The following is a 19,081-nucleotide window of genomic DNA, read 5'->3' as shown; positions in this document are numbered from 1 at the left end:
CCTATGTTAGGCATCCTAAGAAACGTTGAACCTATTTTATATCTTCAATTTCATTTGAAAAAGCTGCTAGTTTTTCTAGAATATGATTTTGGAGAATGATTTCTCCTTTTGAGATGTTTAGACCTAAGAAATCTATCTTGGTTTTAAACAACTCTGATTTCTTTTTGCTGAGTGCTATCCCAACATTTTTAAGGCATTTAAAACCTTAAGTAATTGCTCTTTATGTTGATCCTTGGTTTCAGAAAAGACTAGGATGTCACATAAACAAAGCAAAATTTAAAGAATAGTTTGAGGATATCATCCATTCTTCTTTGAAATATGTTGGGTGCTTGTTTTAACCCGACGGGGATTACAAGCCACTCATAATGTCTTGAAGGACAACTAGATGCAGTAAGGGGAATAGCTCTTTCGGTTAGACGAATTTGCCAAAACCGGATTTGCAATCAAATTTAGAAAACCATTGTTTTCCTCTTATGGCAGCTATTTATCTTTCTTTGTTAGGAAGATAGTAGCCATCCATTTTTGTGGCTTCATTAGCCCTTTTATAGTTAATGACCATTCTAGCTTTTCCATGTTTGATCACTGCATGATTCCGAACTAGGAAAGTAGGAGATGTATGTGGAGAATAACTTGCATGGATTAAACCATGAGTTAGCAAGTCATTTATCTGTGTTGAGAATTCTTCAAAATTAGGAGTGTAAACCATAGGTTTTTGTCGGATTTCTTTTTCAGGATCAAGAAGTTCGAGGCCGGCATATCGTTTTTGTGTATGCCACCATTCTAAGGGTTTCTCAGAACAAGTGGATTCTAGAACTTGACGAACTTCATTTTCGCTAGATTCAGTGAGGAATAGAGTTTCTAAGGGAGGAATCTCATCACCACGCTTGCTGCGTTTTTTGAAGACCTGTTGGAGAACATCTTCATTACGAGACATGGCATAGGCTTCAGTGGGTTTTACTGCATAGACAAATACAGTAGAATTATCGATTTCGCGTCGAGTGCGACATCAAAGTTTATAGTAGGTTGGTGTTTGCTCTATAGGTGCATGGAACATGAGCCATTCATTACCTAGGACTACATCTGGTCCTGAGTTTATGTTTGGTCATAAACTAATGAGTTTTGGGATCATAAACTTTTCACCTCCAATGTCGAGATGAATGTTTCTGGCTTCTATAGGAAGAGATATATTTTCTCTTGAGCCAACTGTTACTTGAAGGGGTACTTCAAGTGCTTTCCATAGATCTGTGGGAAGTAGATTTTGTCGGGCTAGGCAATATGAACTTCTTGTATCTACGAGAGCGTGTATATGGAATTTATTATTTCCGGGAATTTTAAGCATGACCGTGATATAAGAATTTCAAGATGCTACATGCTCTGCATTTATGCAAATACTCATTTAGAGAAGGTGCCTAAAGAGTCCGACATGTTCCTTGAGTTTTCCGAGGAGGAGGACTTAGTTTCTAGATGAAGTTCATATACTTCATCTTCTGACTGGATGTCATCATAATGGATGATTTCCAATCCATTTTCTTCGGCTAGTAACATATAAGTACTGTACTGCCGTTGTTGTTTATCATTTGGACAATCTTTTGCTAAATGTCGGCCTTCCTGACATCACCAGATGGCTTAAAAACCTAGTGTACTTTGCAACACCTTGCATAGCACCTTGAAGAAAGGATCCAACACCACCTGCTTTTAGGATCGCTTCAAAAGCATCATCCTCCACCGATGATGAAGTTTACGCAGAATATAATACCTTCGGTCATCAACCGATTTATAATGTTCAAGAAGAAAAATCTTCTTCTAGTATACAACAAGAGCAACACGACAGTGAACCAGAAGCCTGGGAATCTAATGAAGTTGCAGAAGAAAATACCAAGAAAACAGACTACTCTGCTAAAGACAAAAAGGCAGATGATCTTGGTAAAAGGTTTCGAATGCTTCGTGGTAGTGACCATTTTGAAGCAGAAACTTCAATGGTATGAGATACCCACATGGAAGATAGCTTTCACGATAACTTCCGAAACCGTACTGCGGTTCATCCGCAAGAACGAGAAAGTTTCTCCCACTCCAAAATATCCCTGGGAGGACAAAGGTATTCGACAAAATACACAAATGTCGATCCTTCAAATGCTACTAAGGGACACCAAACCATAGATGGCATAAACCCTTTTGGATTTTACCTCAACTTGGATTGCCCCAAGGATGGAGAAAAAGTCCTTAAAGATTGGGAAAGAAGCATGACCAATGCTGCAAATATGCATGAATCTTGGAACCAAGAATCAGCATTTAATTTCTTTACCCATGCTTTACAGGGTAATGTAGCTCTTTGGTGGGACAACCTTCCCGAAGACCAAAAACGAGCTAATACCTCAATATCGATAGCCAATATCTTGAAAGGATTAGTGGCTAAGATATCAAAGGAATTTCTAGGAATACATCCAACCCTAGAAGCCTACAATAAGAGTACTAAACAAAGAAAACGTTTAGAAACTCTTTAGAAATTAAACAAGTTACAAATCTGTAACATTTGTTTTTATGAGAAGTATTACTGCGAGTTTGCAAGTTACTTCTATAAACTGCAAAAAGAAGATCAGAAACCTTATCTGTCTATCTTTTATGCAAAATTTCCAGCACCATTTGCACATGTAGCAGAAAAAGACTACATTACAAAGTATTGGCAAAACAATCCAGAACTTGGTACTTTAACCATGGATATTTTCATAAACATTGATACTTTAGGAAGAAGACATAGATTTGTACAAGACATGTTGGCAAATCTTTGTGAAGCCCAAAAACTACAAAAGAAAAGTAGTAAGGCAAATAAACAAACATTATGTTGTTCAAACCAGAACAAAAATGTAGGAGCTTATGGTTGCAAAACCACCTCCCATAAGCAACGAAAATATCCTAAGAAATTTCAACAGAAAAAATTTAGGATACAAAAAAGTTCTACAACAAGGTATACTCCTACAAAGAGATACTTTAAGAAAAGAACAAATTCAGGCCCCACCATATCCAGTAAAGGGTCAAATGCATACTGCCCAAAGGGGAAAACCCCACGCACATGCAAATACTGGATATGCCAGAAAGAAGGACATTTTGCCAAAGATTGTCCAAACGATAAACAACAACAACGGTACAGTACATACATGTTACTAGCCAAAGAAAATGGATTGGAAATCATCCATTATGATGACATCCAGTCAGAAGATGAAGTATATAAACTTCATCTCGCAACTAAGTCTTCCTCCTCGAAAAACTCAAAAAATATGAGTGACTCTTCAGGCATAACTTTTGCCTAAAATTCGGTTATGCTTTTGCTTACCCGTTATCCACATGGCAGCTAGCGTGGTGATTTGATTTATCTCCCACGATTGTCATAAAATACTTTCTCTACTCCTGGATCATGCATTATAGAGAATTTTATAATTAACCTGATACTCTTACTACTCGAGAATTTTCTTGTGTTACAGACAGGTAAAATGGATCCCCTCAGCAGCACCCTGATGGACCTAGCAGCAGCAATTGCCACACTCACGGTATTGCTCTCAACCCTACAGTCACTATTCGACAGTCTTTTAGTTCTCTCAGAACGAGGAGACATACATGAGAATTGTGCCCGTTACGGGTTAAGTGGAGAAGTCTTACAACTCAAGGTTAAAGAATTAACCCAAGAGTTAAAAGAACTCACTCAACGGCATGAAATACCAAGCTCCTCCGGGACTTCTACCGGATCTCCATCGCGAGAAAAGGAAGCCACAACGTCAGCTAATCAGCAGACGGATGACTTTAGTGTTTTGATAAACACAGGTCGACCCGGGATTTCTACCGGTCATGCCAAGCATGAGAAGGAAATCATAACCCAATCTTCTCCGAAGATAGGGGAATCAGGGATTTCTACCTGCCAGTCAAGAGCTGGAAAGGAAACCTTAACGATTTCGTTGAAATCAGAACCAGGGACTTCTACCTGTCAGTCTAAGACTGAAAAGGAAGTCTTAACGGATCCATCCCTGATGGAAAAGGACTTGTCTAAAAATGAGAAATCATTCAAGACAAAATTGGTTACCCCGTCTGAGTTTACAAGGTTGAAAAGCCTAAATAAACCAGATAAAACTAGTTTTAATGAGTTTGAGTTTTTAAAGAAATTTAAACCTTTAAAACTTTCGGACATTATGTCTGAGGAACTCTCGCTACGCCCTCAAAAGGTGGACAACGTTCGTTCAAAGATCGAATCCGATCATACTGTTCAATTCCAGAGATGGAATGAACAAATTGGACAAGGGATGAACACTCCCTTCTTCACCACTGAGCCCAGCAACAGTTGGAATCAAGTGAATCTGAGTCATGAAATAGACTCAAAATATGCATCCATGCTTTATGCATATGGATTCATAAAACAAATGGTATTGCCCTCCACCGACTTATCAATATTGGAGAAAACACCAAAGGAAATTATGGAGGCTTGCAAAAGCTTTATCTCCATAACGAAGAGTAAAGGAATTCGACTGCATTTCGTTTCCTGTATTGCTGAAATTGTTACTGACACAAAAATGTTTCCAAGCATTTCTGTCGTGACTATTGAAGGCATCAAAGAAGGTGATGCCAACATGGAATATGATCCCAGACATGTTCCAAAAGCCAAGCCTTGCCCAGAAGCAGTCTGGCCAACCAGGCGTATCCACGGGCTCAAAAACCTGATACAGCTCATGAAGCAGCTGATTCAGAAAAAGAGAAGCTTCATCTACAAGACCTCCATCCCATTGACGATCATCTCTAAAAGCTATAAAGAGACTCTGGCCTCCGTCCAGACCAGTCTTGAAGTTACGCTGAAGAAACTCCTTGGAGGAAATATCCCCTTCAGCAAAACAACAAAGGAAAGCTTCTACCAGATGGCCCAGAAGACTTTTTCTAAGGAGCACACCTGTAAACTGTGCACAAAAAGGCAGCTGTCCTAATGAGCAGTCAGTAGCCACGTCAACCGACTAGTCAACAGCCACGTCAGCAGACTAGGCCCACGACGAAAACAAAGTCAACAACCGACTAGTCAAAAGTCCACAATGACGGCTACAAAAAGTCATCAATGACGGCTACACCAAGTCAACAAAGTTGGCTAAAAAAGATTCCTGCACGTCATCATCATGATGTCATAAGCAAAAAAGACATTTCTACCCCTGCTTTCAGCGCCGAAAGGTAATAATGCAAGGGCAAAAGAGACATGCCAAAAAGACAAAAGTTACCCTTTGTCTTTAAACACACACCTTACAATCAAGGGTGAAGGTGGAAGAGCTGAAAAATCTTTAGCTATAAATACGATGCTCCTCCAGAGGTAGAAACATCGAAACTTGGAGCAACTCACCAATAGACGAGCATTAGTTCCGAAGAAGAAGGTGATTTTCGGCGATCTTTCTCCGGCAAGTTCCTCAAGCACGGTATGTGCTTAACAGCCGTAATGGCTGAGTAGAAAAGAGGGAACCGACCGGTGCCACGGTCGGTAACTTCGGGAGTTATGTAGATAAGTAGTTTTTCTTTTCCTTTTTTAAGGGTATGTATTTTATGTTTTTGTTTTAAAGACAATGTTTTTTATATTTCCGCATGTTTGTAATATTATCATTCATACAGTAATTGATTTTACTGTTCATGTTACTGTTTATGTTCCGCATTTATAAATATGATCTCCACAGTAGTTGTTATCACTGTTCATGTTTTGCATCTATGTATTGATCTCCACAGTGTTTGTTTTTACTGTTCCATACTTACTGTTCATTTTTACTATTCACGGTTACTATTCATGATTACTATTCATGTTACTGTTCACTCGTCAAGAAGAAATAGTATCGAAATAGTGCCAAATAGGACAGACGCTAGAGACTTAGAATTATTCGGCTACGCTCCGAGGTAGAAAACGAAACGGAGCTGTGCTCTACCCTGCTGAAGCAGCCATGGAGCCGCAACGGTTAATAGGAACGGCTCGGGGCCCTCTGAAGACCGTGAGGACCGCATCGACGGAATTGCCCACGTGGTGGTAAGCCGGTAGGAATAGGTTCAAACCCCGAAGAAGTTCTAGGTAGCAGCAGAAGTCATGTTGGGCCTACTAGATAGCTATGAAATAGACACAAACGAGTACATAACGGTGACATGTGGTAGGAAGCAGGAAAGTAGCCTAATGGTAAACTGATAGGACAGACAAAGTGTGACTATAGGAATAGTATTGTGTGAGTCATTATTGTTTTCTGCTGCCCGTAGATGTCATCCACTGCCTGTACTCACAAGACTGGCAGGTAGCAGTCCCTAGGATTCTTGTTCCGCTGCCCTGTATCCCTAGGTTGTCTTCCGCTGTGTGTACAAGTCTATTAGAGACTTTATGTCGATATCATAGCAATAGTGCTTTGGTATCAGTATTCCGCTGTCAGAGTCTGCTAGAGACTTGTTGTCGTTGTCGTCATAAAAATGGTATCAGAGCTGAGTATTAGACTTGGTTTTGTATGTGTCAAAGAAGTCAAAGCTTATCTTTGATTCTTTCTGTTTAGGTATACATACTCCCAAATAGTTACGACCCATATCGGTCACATCCCAAGTAACATTTGTAAGGAACAAATGTACAAAACCAAAAGTTCATTATGGAACAAAATAGGTCTAATCCAGAGATAAGACTTATCAACTATTCACGACTGCGAGAGTATATCATGACCAGAAGGTATGATAATCAAATCAAATTCCAGAAGGTCTAGATTCGACAATTAAAAGATCGACTCGCATGAGTTCAAGCCAAACTCAAAGAGCTCGAAGAAAATCCTTTAGTTGTAGATTATAACAACGAAGGAAGAAGAATAATTTGAGATGGTCGATTCTTAGGACTCGGTCCAGTAGGATTAAAACAAGTTATCAAAGACCTGAAACACCAAATCAGGATTGAACAACTTGAACTTCAAGAATATGCTATCTAAGCAATTCTTAGAAGATTTGGTAATCATTATGCAAAGAGAAATCTACAGAATGACCCATGAAGAAACCGTATCTCAACCTGTAGACACTGCTTCAACAGGAGAAGCCTCTACAAGTACATACAGAAAACCAGAAAAAACAAAATACTGGTATGTTGTCTTCATAGGAAGAACAACAGGAATATATGACAGCTGGGAAGAAGCCCAAGCTCAAGTCATAGGATTTCCCAGAAATTCTCATAGAAAATTCTGGACAAAGGACGATGCTGAACAAGCCTGGACAGCATCCCAAAAATAGATGATCTATTGGCAAAAACTTTTAGATCGTTTTCAACAAAAGAGAGCAGGTCTAGCCTTCACTCTCTTGCTAAGAAACATGCTTCAACCAGAAGATGATACTACCTTAGCCAGGGAAATGTACAATTTCCATTGGGAAAGGTATACGAATCGCATCCATCTATTTCGATGCAAGATCGACAAAATCAAACAAAAGCTAAACCTCCTAGCTTTGTAAAATGAATGAGTTTTTCTATTTAATGGATATGGAAACTCCATTACCATTAGGCCTTCCTAACATCACCAGATGGCTTAAAAACCTAGTGTACTTTGCAACACCTTGCATAGCACCTAGAAGAAAGGATCCAACACCACCTGTTTTTAGGATCGCTTCAAAAGCATCATCCTCCACCGATGATGAAGTTTACGCAGAATATAATACCTTCGGTCGTCAACCGATTTATTATGTTCAAGAAGAAAAACCTTCTTCTAGTAAACAACAAGAGCAACACGACAGTGACCCAGAAGCCTGGGAATCTGATGAAGTTGCAGAAGAAAATACCAAGAAAACAGACTACTCTGCTAAAGACAAAAAGGCTGATGATCTTGGTAAAAGGTTTCAAATGCTTCGTGGTAGTGACCATTTTGAAGCAGAAATTTCAAGGGTACAAGATACCCACATGGAAGATAGATTTCAAGATAACTTCCGAAACCGTACTGCGGTTCATCCGCAAGAACGAGAAAGTTTCTCCCACTCCAAAATATCCCTGGGAGGACAAAGGTATTCGACAAAATACACAAATGTCGATCCTTCAAATGCTACAAAGGGACACCAAACCATAGATAGCATAAACCCTTTTGGATTTTACCTCAACTTGGATTGCCCCAAGGATGGAGAAAAAGTCCTTAAAGATTGGGAAAGAAGCATGAGCAATGCTGCAAATATGCATGAATCTTGGAACCAAGAATCAACATTTAATTTCTTTACCCATGCTTTACAGGGTAATGTAGCTCTTTGGTGGGACAACCTTCCCAAAGACCAAAAACGAGCTAATACCTCAATATCAATAGCCAATATCTTGAAAGAATTAGTGGCTAAGATATCAAAGGAATTTCTAGGAATACATCCAACCCTAGAAGCCCACAATGAGAGTACTAAACAAAGAAAACGTTTAGAAACTCTTTAGAAATTAAACAAGTTACAAATCTGTAACATTTGTTTTTATGAGAAGTATTACTGCGAGTTTGCAAGTTACTTCTATAAGCTGCAAAAAGAAGATCAGAAACCTTATCTGTCTATCTTTTATGCAAAATTGCCAGCACCATTTGCACATGTAGCAGAAAAAGACTACATTACAAAGTATTGGCAAAACAATCCAGAACTTGGTACTTTAACCATGGATATTTTCCTATACCTTGATACTTTAGGAAGAAGACATAGATTTGTGCAAGACATGTTGGCAAATCTTTGTGAAGCCCAAAAACTACAAAAGAAAAGTAGTAAGGCAAATAAACAACATTATGTTGTTCAAACTAGAACAAAAATTTAGGAGCTTACTGTTGCAAAACCACCTCCCATAAGCAACGAAAATATCCTAAGAAATTTCAACAGAAAAAATTTAGGATACAAAAAATTTCTACAACAAGGTATACTCCTAAAAAGAGATACTTTAAGAAAAGAACAAATTCTAGCCCTACCACATCCAGTAAAGGGTCAAATGCATACTGCCCAAAGGGGAAAACCCCAAGCAAATGCAAATGCTGGATATGCCAGAAAGAAGGACATTTCACCAGAGATTGTCCAAATGATAAACAACAACGACGGTACAGTACATACATGTTACTATCCGAAGAAAATGGATTCGAACTCATCCATTACGATGACATCCAGTCAGAAGATGAAGTGTATGAACTTCATCTCGAAACTGAGTCCTCCTCCTCAGAAAACTCAGAAAACATGTCAGACTCTTCAGGCTCCTTCTCTGAATGAGTATCCGCATAAACGCAGAGCATGTTGCATCTGGAAATTCTTATATCATGGTCATGCTTAAACTACCCGGATATATCAAATTCCATATACACGCTCTCGTAGATACAGGAAGTTCATATTGTCTAGCTAGACAAAATCTACTTCCCACAGAACTCTGGAAACCACTTGAAGCACCCCTTCAAGTAACAGTTGGCTCCGGAGAAACTATCTCTCTTCCTACCGAAGCCCACAACATTCATCTCGACATTGGAGGTGAAAAGTTTATGATTCCAAAACTCATTAGTTTAGGATCAAACATAAATTTCGGCCCAGATTTAGTCCTAGGAAATGAATGGCTCATGTTTCATGCCCCTGTAGAGAAAACACCAGCCTACTATAAACTTCGATGTCGCACTCGACGAGAAATCGATAATACTACTGTCTTTATCTACGCAGTAAAACCCACTGAAGCCTATGCCATTTCTGGCAATGGAGCTGTCCTCCATCAGGTCTTCAAAAAACGCAGCAAGCGTGGTGATGAGATTCCTCCCTTAGAAACTCTACTCCTCTCTGAGTCCTGTGAATCTGAAGTTCAGCAACTTCTAGAATCCACTTGTTCTGAGAAACCCTTAGAATAGTGGCATAAACAAAAACCATATGCCGACCTCGAACTTCTTGATCCTGAAAGAGAAATCCGAGAAAAACCTATGATTTATACTCCTTCTGATGTTGAAGAATTCTCAACACAGATAAATGATTTGCTGGCTCAAGGTTTAATCCACGCAAGTCATTCTCCACATACATCTCCTGCTTTCTTGGTAAGGAATCACGCAGAGATAAAACGAGGTAAAGATCGAATGGTCATTAACTATAAAAAAGTTAATGAAGCCACAAAAATGGATGGCTACTATCTTCCTAACAAAGAAAGATTAATAGCTGCCATAAGAGGAAAACAATGGTTTTCTAAATTTGATTGCAAATCTGGGTTTTGGCAAATTCGTCTAACCGAAAGAGCTATTCCCCTAACTGCATTCAGTTGTCCTTCCGGACATTATGAGTGGCTTGTAATGCCCTTTGGGTTAAAACAAGCACCCAACATATTTCAAAGAAGAATGGATGATATCCTCAAACCATTCTTTAAATTTTGCTTAGTTTATGTTGATGATATCCTAGTCTTTTAAGAAACCAAGGATCAACATAAAGAGCAATGACTGAAGGTCTTAAATGCCTTAAAAAATGTTGGGATAGCACTCAGCAAAAAGAAATCAGAATTGTTTAAAACCAAGATAGATTTCTTAGGTCTAAACATCTCAAAAGGAGAAATCATTCTTCAAAATCATATTCTGGAAAAACTAGCTGCTTTTCCGAATGAAATTGAAGATATAAAACAACTTCAACGTTTCTTAGGATGCCTAACATATGCTGAACAATTCATACAGAATTTAGCAGAAATTAGGAAACCCCTTCAAAAGAAACTAAAGAAAGACGTCAAATGGGAATGGACACCCTCTGATAGTCTTGAAGTAATCTGGATCAAACAAATGATGAAACACCTCCCGGTGTTAACTCTACCCGATCCAGATGCAAATTTGATTTTAGAAACTGACACCTCTAATCACACTTGGGCAGCAGTTCTAAAATGCAAAATCAATGATTCTGAAAGGATATGCAAATATACATCAGGAACATTTTTATCTGCTGAAACAAACTTTCATTCTTATGGAAAAGAAATTTTAGCAGTAAAGAATGGGATAAAAAAGTTTTCTATTTATCTCGCTCCCAAAGAATTTCTGGTAAGAACTGACTGTAAAAATTTTGTCGGTTTTATGACAAGAAATTTAGAAGATTCACTTTGTCGCGGAACGTTACTCCGTTGGCAGCAATGGTTCTTTCAATTCTCTTTTACTGTTGAACACATTAAAGGAGATAAAAACTATTTACCTGACACTCTTACTCGAGAATTTTCTTGTGACAGGTAAAATGGATCCCCTCAGTAGCACCCTGACGGACCTAGCAGCAGCAATTGCCACACTCATGGTATTGCTCTCAACCCTACAGTCACTATTCGACAGTCTTTTAGTTCTTTCAGAACGAGGAGACATACATGAGAATTGTGCCCGCTACGGGTTAAGTGGAGAAGTCTTACAACTCAAGGTTAAAGAATTAACCGAAGAGTTAAAAGAACTCACTCAACGGCATGAAATGCCAAGCTCCTCCGGGACTTCTACCGGATCTCCATCGCAAGAAAAGGAAGCCACAACGTCAGCTAATCAGCAGATGGATGACTTTAGTGTTTTGATAAACACAGGTCGACCCGGGATTTCTACCTGTCATGCCAGGCATGAGAAGGAAATCACAACCCAATCTTCTCTGAAGATAGGGGAATCAGGGATTTCTACCTGCCAGTCAAGAGCTGGAAAGGAAACCTTAACAATTTCGTTGAAATCGGAATCAGGGACTTCTACCTATCAGTCTAGGACTGAAAAGGAAGTCTAAACGGATCCATCCCTGATGGAAACGGACTTGTCTAGGAATGAGAAGTCATTCAAGACAAAATTGGTTACCCCGTCTGAGTTTACAAGGTTGAAAAGCCTAAATAAACCAGATAAAACTAGTTTTAATGAGTTTGAGTTTTTAAAGAAATTTAAACCTTTAAAACTTTCGGACATTATGTCTGAGGAACCCTCGCTACGCCCTCAAAAGGTGGACAGCGTTCATTCAAAGATCGAATCCGATCATACTGTTCAATTCCAGAGATGGAATGAACAAATTGGACAAGGGATGAACACTCCCTTCTTCACCACTGAGCCCAGCAACAATTGGAATCAAGTGAGGCTGAGTCATGAAATAGACTCAAAATATGCATCCATGCTTTATGCATATGGATTCATAAAACAAATGGTATTGCCCTCCACCGACTTATCAGTATTGGAGAAAATGCCAAAGGAAATTATGGAGGCTTGCAAAAGTTTCATCTCCATAACAAAGAGTAAAGGAATTCGACTTCATTTCGTTTCCTGTATTGCTGAAATTGTTACTGACACAAAGATGTTTCCAAGCATTTCTGTCGTGACTATTGAAAGCATCAAAGAAGATGACGAAAATATGGAATATGATCCCAGACATGTTCCAAAAGCCAAGCCTTGCCCAGAAGCAGTATGGCCAACCAGACGTATCCACGGGCTCAAGAAGCTGATACAGCTCATACAACAGCTGATTCAGAAAAGGAGAAGCTTCGTCTACAGGACCTCTGTCCCACTGACGATCATCTCGAAAAGCTATAAAGAGACTCCGGCAACCGTCCAGACCAGTCTTGAAGCTACGCTGAAGAAACTTCTTGGAGGAAATATCCCCTTCAGCAAAACATCAAAGGAAAGCTTCTGCCAGATGGCCCAGAAGACTTTTCCAAAGGAGCACACCTGCAAATTGTGCACAGAAAGGCAGCTGTTCGAATGAACAGTCAGCAGCCACGTCAACCGACTAGTCAGCAGACTAGGCCCACGACGAAAACAAAGTCAGCAAAGGCGGCTCAAAAGTCCGCAATGGCGGCTACAAAAAGTCATCAATGATGGCTACACCAAGTCAATAAAGATGGCGCAAAAAGATTCCTACACATCATCATCATGATGTCACAAGCAAAAAAGACCTTTCTACCCCTGCTTTCGGCGCCGAAAGGTAATAATGCAAGGGCAAGAAAGACATGCCAAAAAGACAAAAGTTACCCTTTGTCTTTAAACACACACCTTACAGTCAAGGGTAAAGGTGGAAGAGCTGAAAAATCTTCAGCTATAAATACGATGCTCCTCCAGAGGTTGAGATATCGAAACTTGGAGCAACTCAACAGTAGACGAGCATTAGTTCCGAAGAAGAAGGCGATTTCCGGTGATCTTTCTCCGGCAAGTTCCTCAAGCACGGTATGTGCTTAACAGCCATAATGGCTGAGTAGAAAAGAGGGAACCGACCGGTGCCACGGTTGGTAACTTCGGGAGTTATGTACATAAGTAGTTTTTCTTTTCCTTTTTTAAGGGTATGTATTTTATGTTTTTGTTTTAAAGACAATGTTTTTTATATTTCCGCATGTTTGTAATATTATGATTCTTACAGTAATTGTTTTTACTATTCATGTTACTGTTTATGTTCCGCATTTATAAATATGATCTCCACAGTAGTTGTTATCACTGTTCATGTTTTGCATCTATGTATTGATCTCCACAGTGTTTGTTTTTACTGTTCCATAGTTACTGTTCAAAAGTACTGTTCATTTTTACTATTCATGGTTATTATTCATGATTACTATTCATGTTTACTGTTCACTCGTCAAGAAGAAATAGTATCGAAATAGTGCCAAATAGGACAGACGCTAGAGACTTAGAATTATTCGGCTACGCTTCGAGGTAGAAAACGAAACAGAGTTGTGCTCTACCTTGCTGAAGTAGCCATGGAGCCGCAACGGTTAATAGGAACGGCTCGGGGCCCTCTGAAGACCGTGAGGACCGCATCGACGGAATTGCCCACGTGGTGGTAAGCCGGCAAGAATAGGGTTTTCCCCTTTCGGCAGTATGCATTTGACCCTTTTCTGGATGTGGTAGAGCCAGAATTTGTTCTTTTTCTAAAGTATCTCTTCTTAGGAGTATACCTAGTTGTAGAAATTTTTTATATCCTAAATTTTTTTTTTTGAAATTTCTTAGGATATTTTCGTTGCTTATGGGAGGTGGTTTTACAACCATAAGCTCCTACATTTTTGTTCTGGTTTGAACAACATAACGTTGTTTTATTTGCCTTACTACTTTTCTTTTGCAGTTTTTGGGCTTCACAAAGATTTTCCTGCATGTCTTGTAAAAATCTATGTCTTCTTCCTAAAGTGTCAAAGTTTAGGAAATTATCCATGGTTAAACTACCAAGTACTGGATTATTTTGCCAATATTTTGTAATGTAGTCTTTTTTAGCTACGTGTGCAAAAGGTTCTGGCAAGTTTGCATAAAAGATAGACAGATAAGGTTTCTGATCTTCTTTTTGCAGTTTATAGAAGTAACTTGCAAGTTCGCAATAATACTTCTCATAAAAAAAATGTTACAGAGTTGTAACTTGTTCAATTTTTTATGTGTTTCTAAACATTTTCGTTGTTTAATACTTTCATTATAAGCTTCTAGAGTTGGATGTATTCCTAGAAATTCATTTGATATCTTATCCACCAATTCTTTCAAGATATTGGCTATAGATATTGAGGTATTAGCTCGTTTTTGGTCTTCGGGAAGGTTGTCCTACCAATGAGCTACATTACCCTATAAAGCATGGTTAAAGAAATTAAATGCTGAATCTTTGTCCCAAGATTCATGCATATTTGCAGCATTGCTCATGCTTCTTTCCCATTCTTTAAGGACCTTTTCTCCCTCCTTGGGGCAATCCAAGTTGAGATAAAATCCAAAAGGGTTTATGCTATCTATGGGTTGGTGTCCCTTAGTAGCATTTGATGGATCGATATTTGTGTATTTTGTCGAATTCCTTTGTCCTCCCTGGGATATTTTTGAGTGGGAGAAACTTTCTCGTTCTTGCGGGTGAACCACAACACAGTTTCAGAAGTTATCTTCAAATCTATCTTCCATGTGGGTGTCTCGTACCCTTGATGTTTCTACTTCAAAATGGTCGAAGTATTCTAAATCTTTTACCAAGATCATCTGCCTTTAAGTCTTTAGCAGAGTAGTCTATTTTCTTGGTATTTTCTTCTGCAACTTCATCAGATTCCCAGGCCTCTGGTTCACTGTCTTGTTGCTCTTGTTGTTTACTTGAAGAAGGTTTTTCGTCTTGAACATAATAAATCGGTTGGCGACCGAAAGTATTATATTCTGCGTAAACTTCATCATCGGTGGAGGTTGATGCTTGTAAGTGATCCTAAAAGCAGGGGGTGCTCGATCCTTTTTTCTAGGTGCTATGCAAGGTGTTGCAAAGTACACTAGGTTTTTAAGCCATCCGGTGATGACAGGAAGGCCTAATGGTAATGAAGTTTCCATATCCATTAAATAGAAAAACTCATCCATTTTTACAAAGCTAAGTGGTTTAGATTTTGTTTAATTTTTTTTATCTTATATCGTAGTCTATGGATGCGATTCGTATATCTTTCCCAATGGAAATAGTACATTTCCATGGTGTAGATTGTATCATCTTTGGGTTGAAGCTTGTTTCTTAGTAAGAGAGTGAAGGCAAGGCTATCTCTCTTTCTTTGTAAATGATCTAAAAGTTTTTGCCTATAGATCATCTATTTCAAGATGTTGTCCATGCTTGTTGAGCATCTTCCTTTGTCTTGAATTTCCTGTGAGAATTTCCTGGAAATCCTATGACTTGTGCTTGGGCTTCTTCCCAACTCTCATATATTCCTATTTCTCTTCCTATGAGGACAACATACCAGTATTTTGTTTTTTTCTGGTTTGTCATATATACTTGTACAGGTTTCTCCTGTTGAAGCGGTGTGTACAGGTTGAGATACGGTTTCTTCTTGGGTCATTTTGTAGATCTCTTTTTGCAGAATGATTACCAAATCTTCTAAGAATTGCTTAGATAACATATTCTTGAAGTTCAAGTTGTTCAATCCTGATTTGGTGTTTCAGAACTTTGATAACTTGTTTTAATCCTACTGGACCGAGTCCTAAGAATCATCCATCTCGGATTATCCTTCTTCCTTCGTTGTTATAATCTACAACTAAGGGATTTTCTTCTAACTCTTTGAGTTAGGCTTGAACTCGTAAGAGCCAATCTTTTAATTGTCGAATCTAGACCTTCTGGAATTCGATTTGATTATCATACCCTTTGGGCATGATTTATTCTCATAATCGAAAATATTTTATATGTCTTATTGCTGGATTTGACCTATTTTGTTCCATATAGGAAGTTTTAAGTTTTTGTACATTTGTTCCTTAAAAATGTTAAATGGGATGTGACCGGTTTGGGTCGTAACTGTTTGGGAGTATGTATACCTAAACAGAAAGAAATAAAGTTAAGCTTTGACTTCTCTGTAGGACCAAGTCTAATACTTGGCTCTGATACCAATTTAAAAACATACTGAGTCTCTACTAGACTTCAACACAGACACATAGCAGATTATGGTACCGAAAGCACTATTGCCAGATACCATAAAAAACACACAACGAGTTTCTAGCGGACTCAACAACCTAAACAACAGATGACAGAATGAACCTAGAGATGAGGGCAGCAGAACTAGAATCCTAGGGATTTCTACCTACACACTGTCTACAGGCAGAGGAAAACAATGATGACTCACACAATACTATTCCTACAGTCATATTTCATACATCCTATCATTTCACCATCATATTACTCCTGCTTCCTACCACTTGTCATTCCTATGTACTTGTTTGTGTCTATTTTATAACTATCTAATAGGCCCAACATAACTTTTGTTGCTACTTAGAACCTCTTCAGGGTTTGACCCTATTCCTGCCGGCTTACCACCATGTCTCTAGAGGGCCCCAAGCCATTCCCATTAACCGTTGCGGCTCCATGGCTGCTTCAGTAGGGTAGAGCACAACTCTGTATCGTTTTCTACGTCTGAGCATAGCCGAATAATTCCAAGTCTCTAGCTTCTATCCTATTTGGCATTATTTTGATACTATTTCTTTTTGACGAGTGAACAGTAAACATGAATAGTAACCATGAATAGTAAAAATGAACAGTTCTTTTGAATAGTAACTTTGGAACAGTAAAAATAAACACTGTGGAGATCATATATATAGATGCGGAACATGAATAGTGATAACATCAACTATACGAATCACAATATTACAAACATGCGAAAAATATAAAAATATTTTTCAAACAAAATAAAACAACTAAATACATACCCTTAAAAAAGGGAAAGAAAAACTACTTATCTACATACCTCCCGAAGTTATCGACCGTGCCACCGGTCGGTTCTCAGCTATTACGGCTGTTAAGCACATACCATGCTTTAAGGAATTTTCCAGAGAGGAAAATCACCAAAAATCGCCTTCTTCTTCTTGAACGCTGGTTTTCGATTTAGCTAATGCTTCTCCGTTTTTCGAATGTCTCAACCTCTGGAGGAGCGTCGAATTTATAGCTGAAGATCTTTCATTTCTTCCACCTTTACCCTAAATTGAAAGGTGTGTGTTTAAAGACAAAGGGTAATTTTTGTCTTTTTGGCTTTTCATTTTTTGCCCTAGCATTATTACCTTTTGGCACTGAAAGGAGGGGTAGAAATGACTTTTCCTCTTGTGATGTCATGATGCTGACGTGTAGGAATCTTTTGAGCCACTATTGTTGACTTTGTGTAGCCGCCTTTGATGACTTTTGTAGCCACCATTGCGAACTTTTATAGCCGACTTTGCTGACTTTGATTTCGTCTCTGGCCTTAATGGCTGCTGACTGCTCATTCGGACAACTACCTTTCTGTGCACAATCTACAGGTGTGCTCCTTTGGAAAAGTCTTCCGGGCCATCTAGCAGAAGCTTTCTTTGGTTGCTTTCCTAAAGGGGATATTTCCTTTGAGGAGTTTCTTCAGCGTTGCTTCGAGCATGGTCTGGACAGGTGCCAGAGTCTCTTTATAGCTTTTCGAGACGATCGTCAGTGGGATGGAGATCTTGTGGACAAAGCTTTTCTTTTTGTGAATCAGCTGTTGTATGAGTTGTATCAGGTTCTTGAGCCCGTGAATACGCCTGGTTGGCCAGACTGCTTCTGGGCAAGGCTTGGCGTTTGGAACATGTCTGGGATCATATTCCATCTTCACGTCACCTTATTTGATGCCTTCAAGTGTCACGACAAAAATGCTCGGAAACATCTTTGTGTCAGTAACAATTTCAGCAATTCAGGAAACGAAATGAAGTCGAATTCCTTTACTCTTTGTTATGGAGATGAAACTTTTGCAAGCCTCCATAATCTCTTTTGGCATTTTCTCCAAAACTGATAAGTCGGTGGAGTCAAGTACCATTTGTTTTATGAATCCATATGAATAAAGTATGGATGCATATTTTGAGTGTATTTCATGACTCAGCTTCACTTGATTCCAACTATTGCAGGACTCGAGGTGAAAAAGGGAGTGTTCATCCCATGTCCAATTTGTTCATTCCATCTCTGTAATTGAACAGTATGATCGGATTCGATCTTTGAATGAACGTTGTCCACCTTTTGAGGGCGTAGCGAGGGTTCCTCAGACATAATGTTTGAATGTTTTAAAGGTTTAAAATTTTTTAAAAACTCAAACTCATTAAAACTTGTTTTATCTGGTTTATTTAGGTTTTTCTACCTTGTAAACTCAGACGGGGTAACCAATTTTGTCTTGAATGATTTCTCATTACTAGACAAGTCCGTTTCCATCAGGGATGGAACCATTAAGACTTCCTTTGCAGCTCGAGACTGACAGGTAGAAGTCCCTGATTCCGATTTCATCAAAATCGTTAAGGTTTCATTTCCAGCTCTAGACTGGCATGTAGAAATCCATTATTCCCCTATCTTCAAAGAAGACTGGGTTGTGATTTCCTTCTCATGCCTGGCATCACTGGTAGAAATCCCTGGTCAACCTGTGCTTATCAAAACATTAAAGTCATCCGTCTGCAAATTAGTTGACTTTGTGGCTTCCTTTTCTCGCGATGGAGATCCGGTAGAAGTCCCCGAGGAGCTTGGCATATCATGCCATTTTGAGAGTTCTTTTAACTCTTTGGTTAATTCCTTAACCTTGAGTTTATAAGTTCTGCACTTAACCCGTATCGGGCACAATTCTCATGTATGTCTCCTAGTTCTGAGAGAACTAAAAGACTGTCGAATAGTGAATGTAGGGTTGAGAACAATACCGTGAGTGTGGCAATTGCTGCTGCTAGGTCCGTCAGGGTCCTACTGAGGGGATCTATTTTACATGTTTGTAACACAA

The 19,081-nt window shown here is 39.0% G+C and overlaps 1 protein-coding gene across 1 annotated transcript; it reads right to left on the bottom strand.

Annotated features, from left to right (window-relative positions):
- Nucleotides 1-360: 360 nt before the first annotated feature.
- Nucleotides 361-1,339, bottom strand: LOC137935259 (uncharacterized). Its single transcript, XM_068779947.1, has 3 exons — nucleotides 1,141-1,339; nucleotides 557-957; nucleotides 361-381 (listed from the first exon to the last, which is right to left on the bottom strand). The coding sequence occupies exons 1-3, from the start codon at nucleotides 1,337-1,339 to the stop codon at nucleotides 361-363; spliced, it is 621 nt and encodes a 206-aa protein (XP_068636048.1).
- Between the last annotated feature and the right edge of the window lie 17,742 nt (nucleotides 1,340-19,081).

The sequence above is a fragment of the Aristolochia californica genome, unplaced genomic scaffold (genome assembly GCF_029961685.1).
Source record: "Aristolochia californica isolate CCGP_79_NKW_82.1479 unplaced genomic scaffold, dmAriCali1.0.hap1 SCAF_6, whole genome shotgun sequence".
Lineage (NCBI taxonomy): Eukaryota > Viridiplantae > Streptophyta > Magnoliopsida > Piperales > Aristolochiaceae > Aristolochia > Aristolochia californica.
The sequence above is the reverse complement of the archived record's forward strand: the minus strand, read 5'-3'. Positions and strand labels throughout refer to the sequence as shown.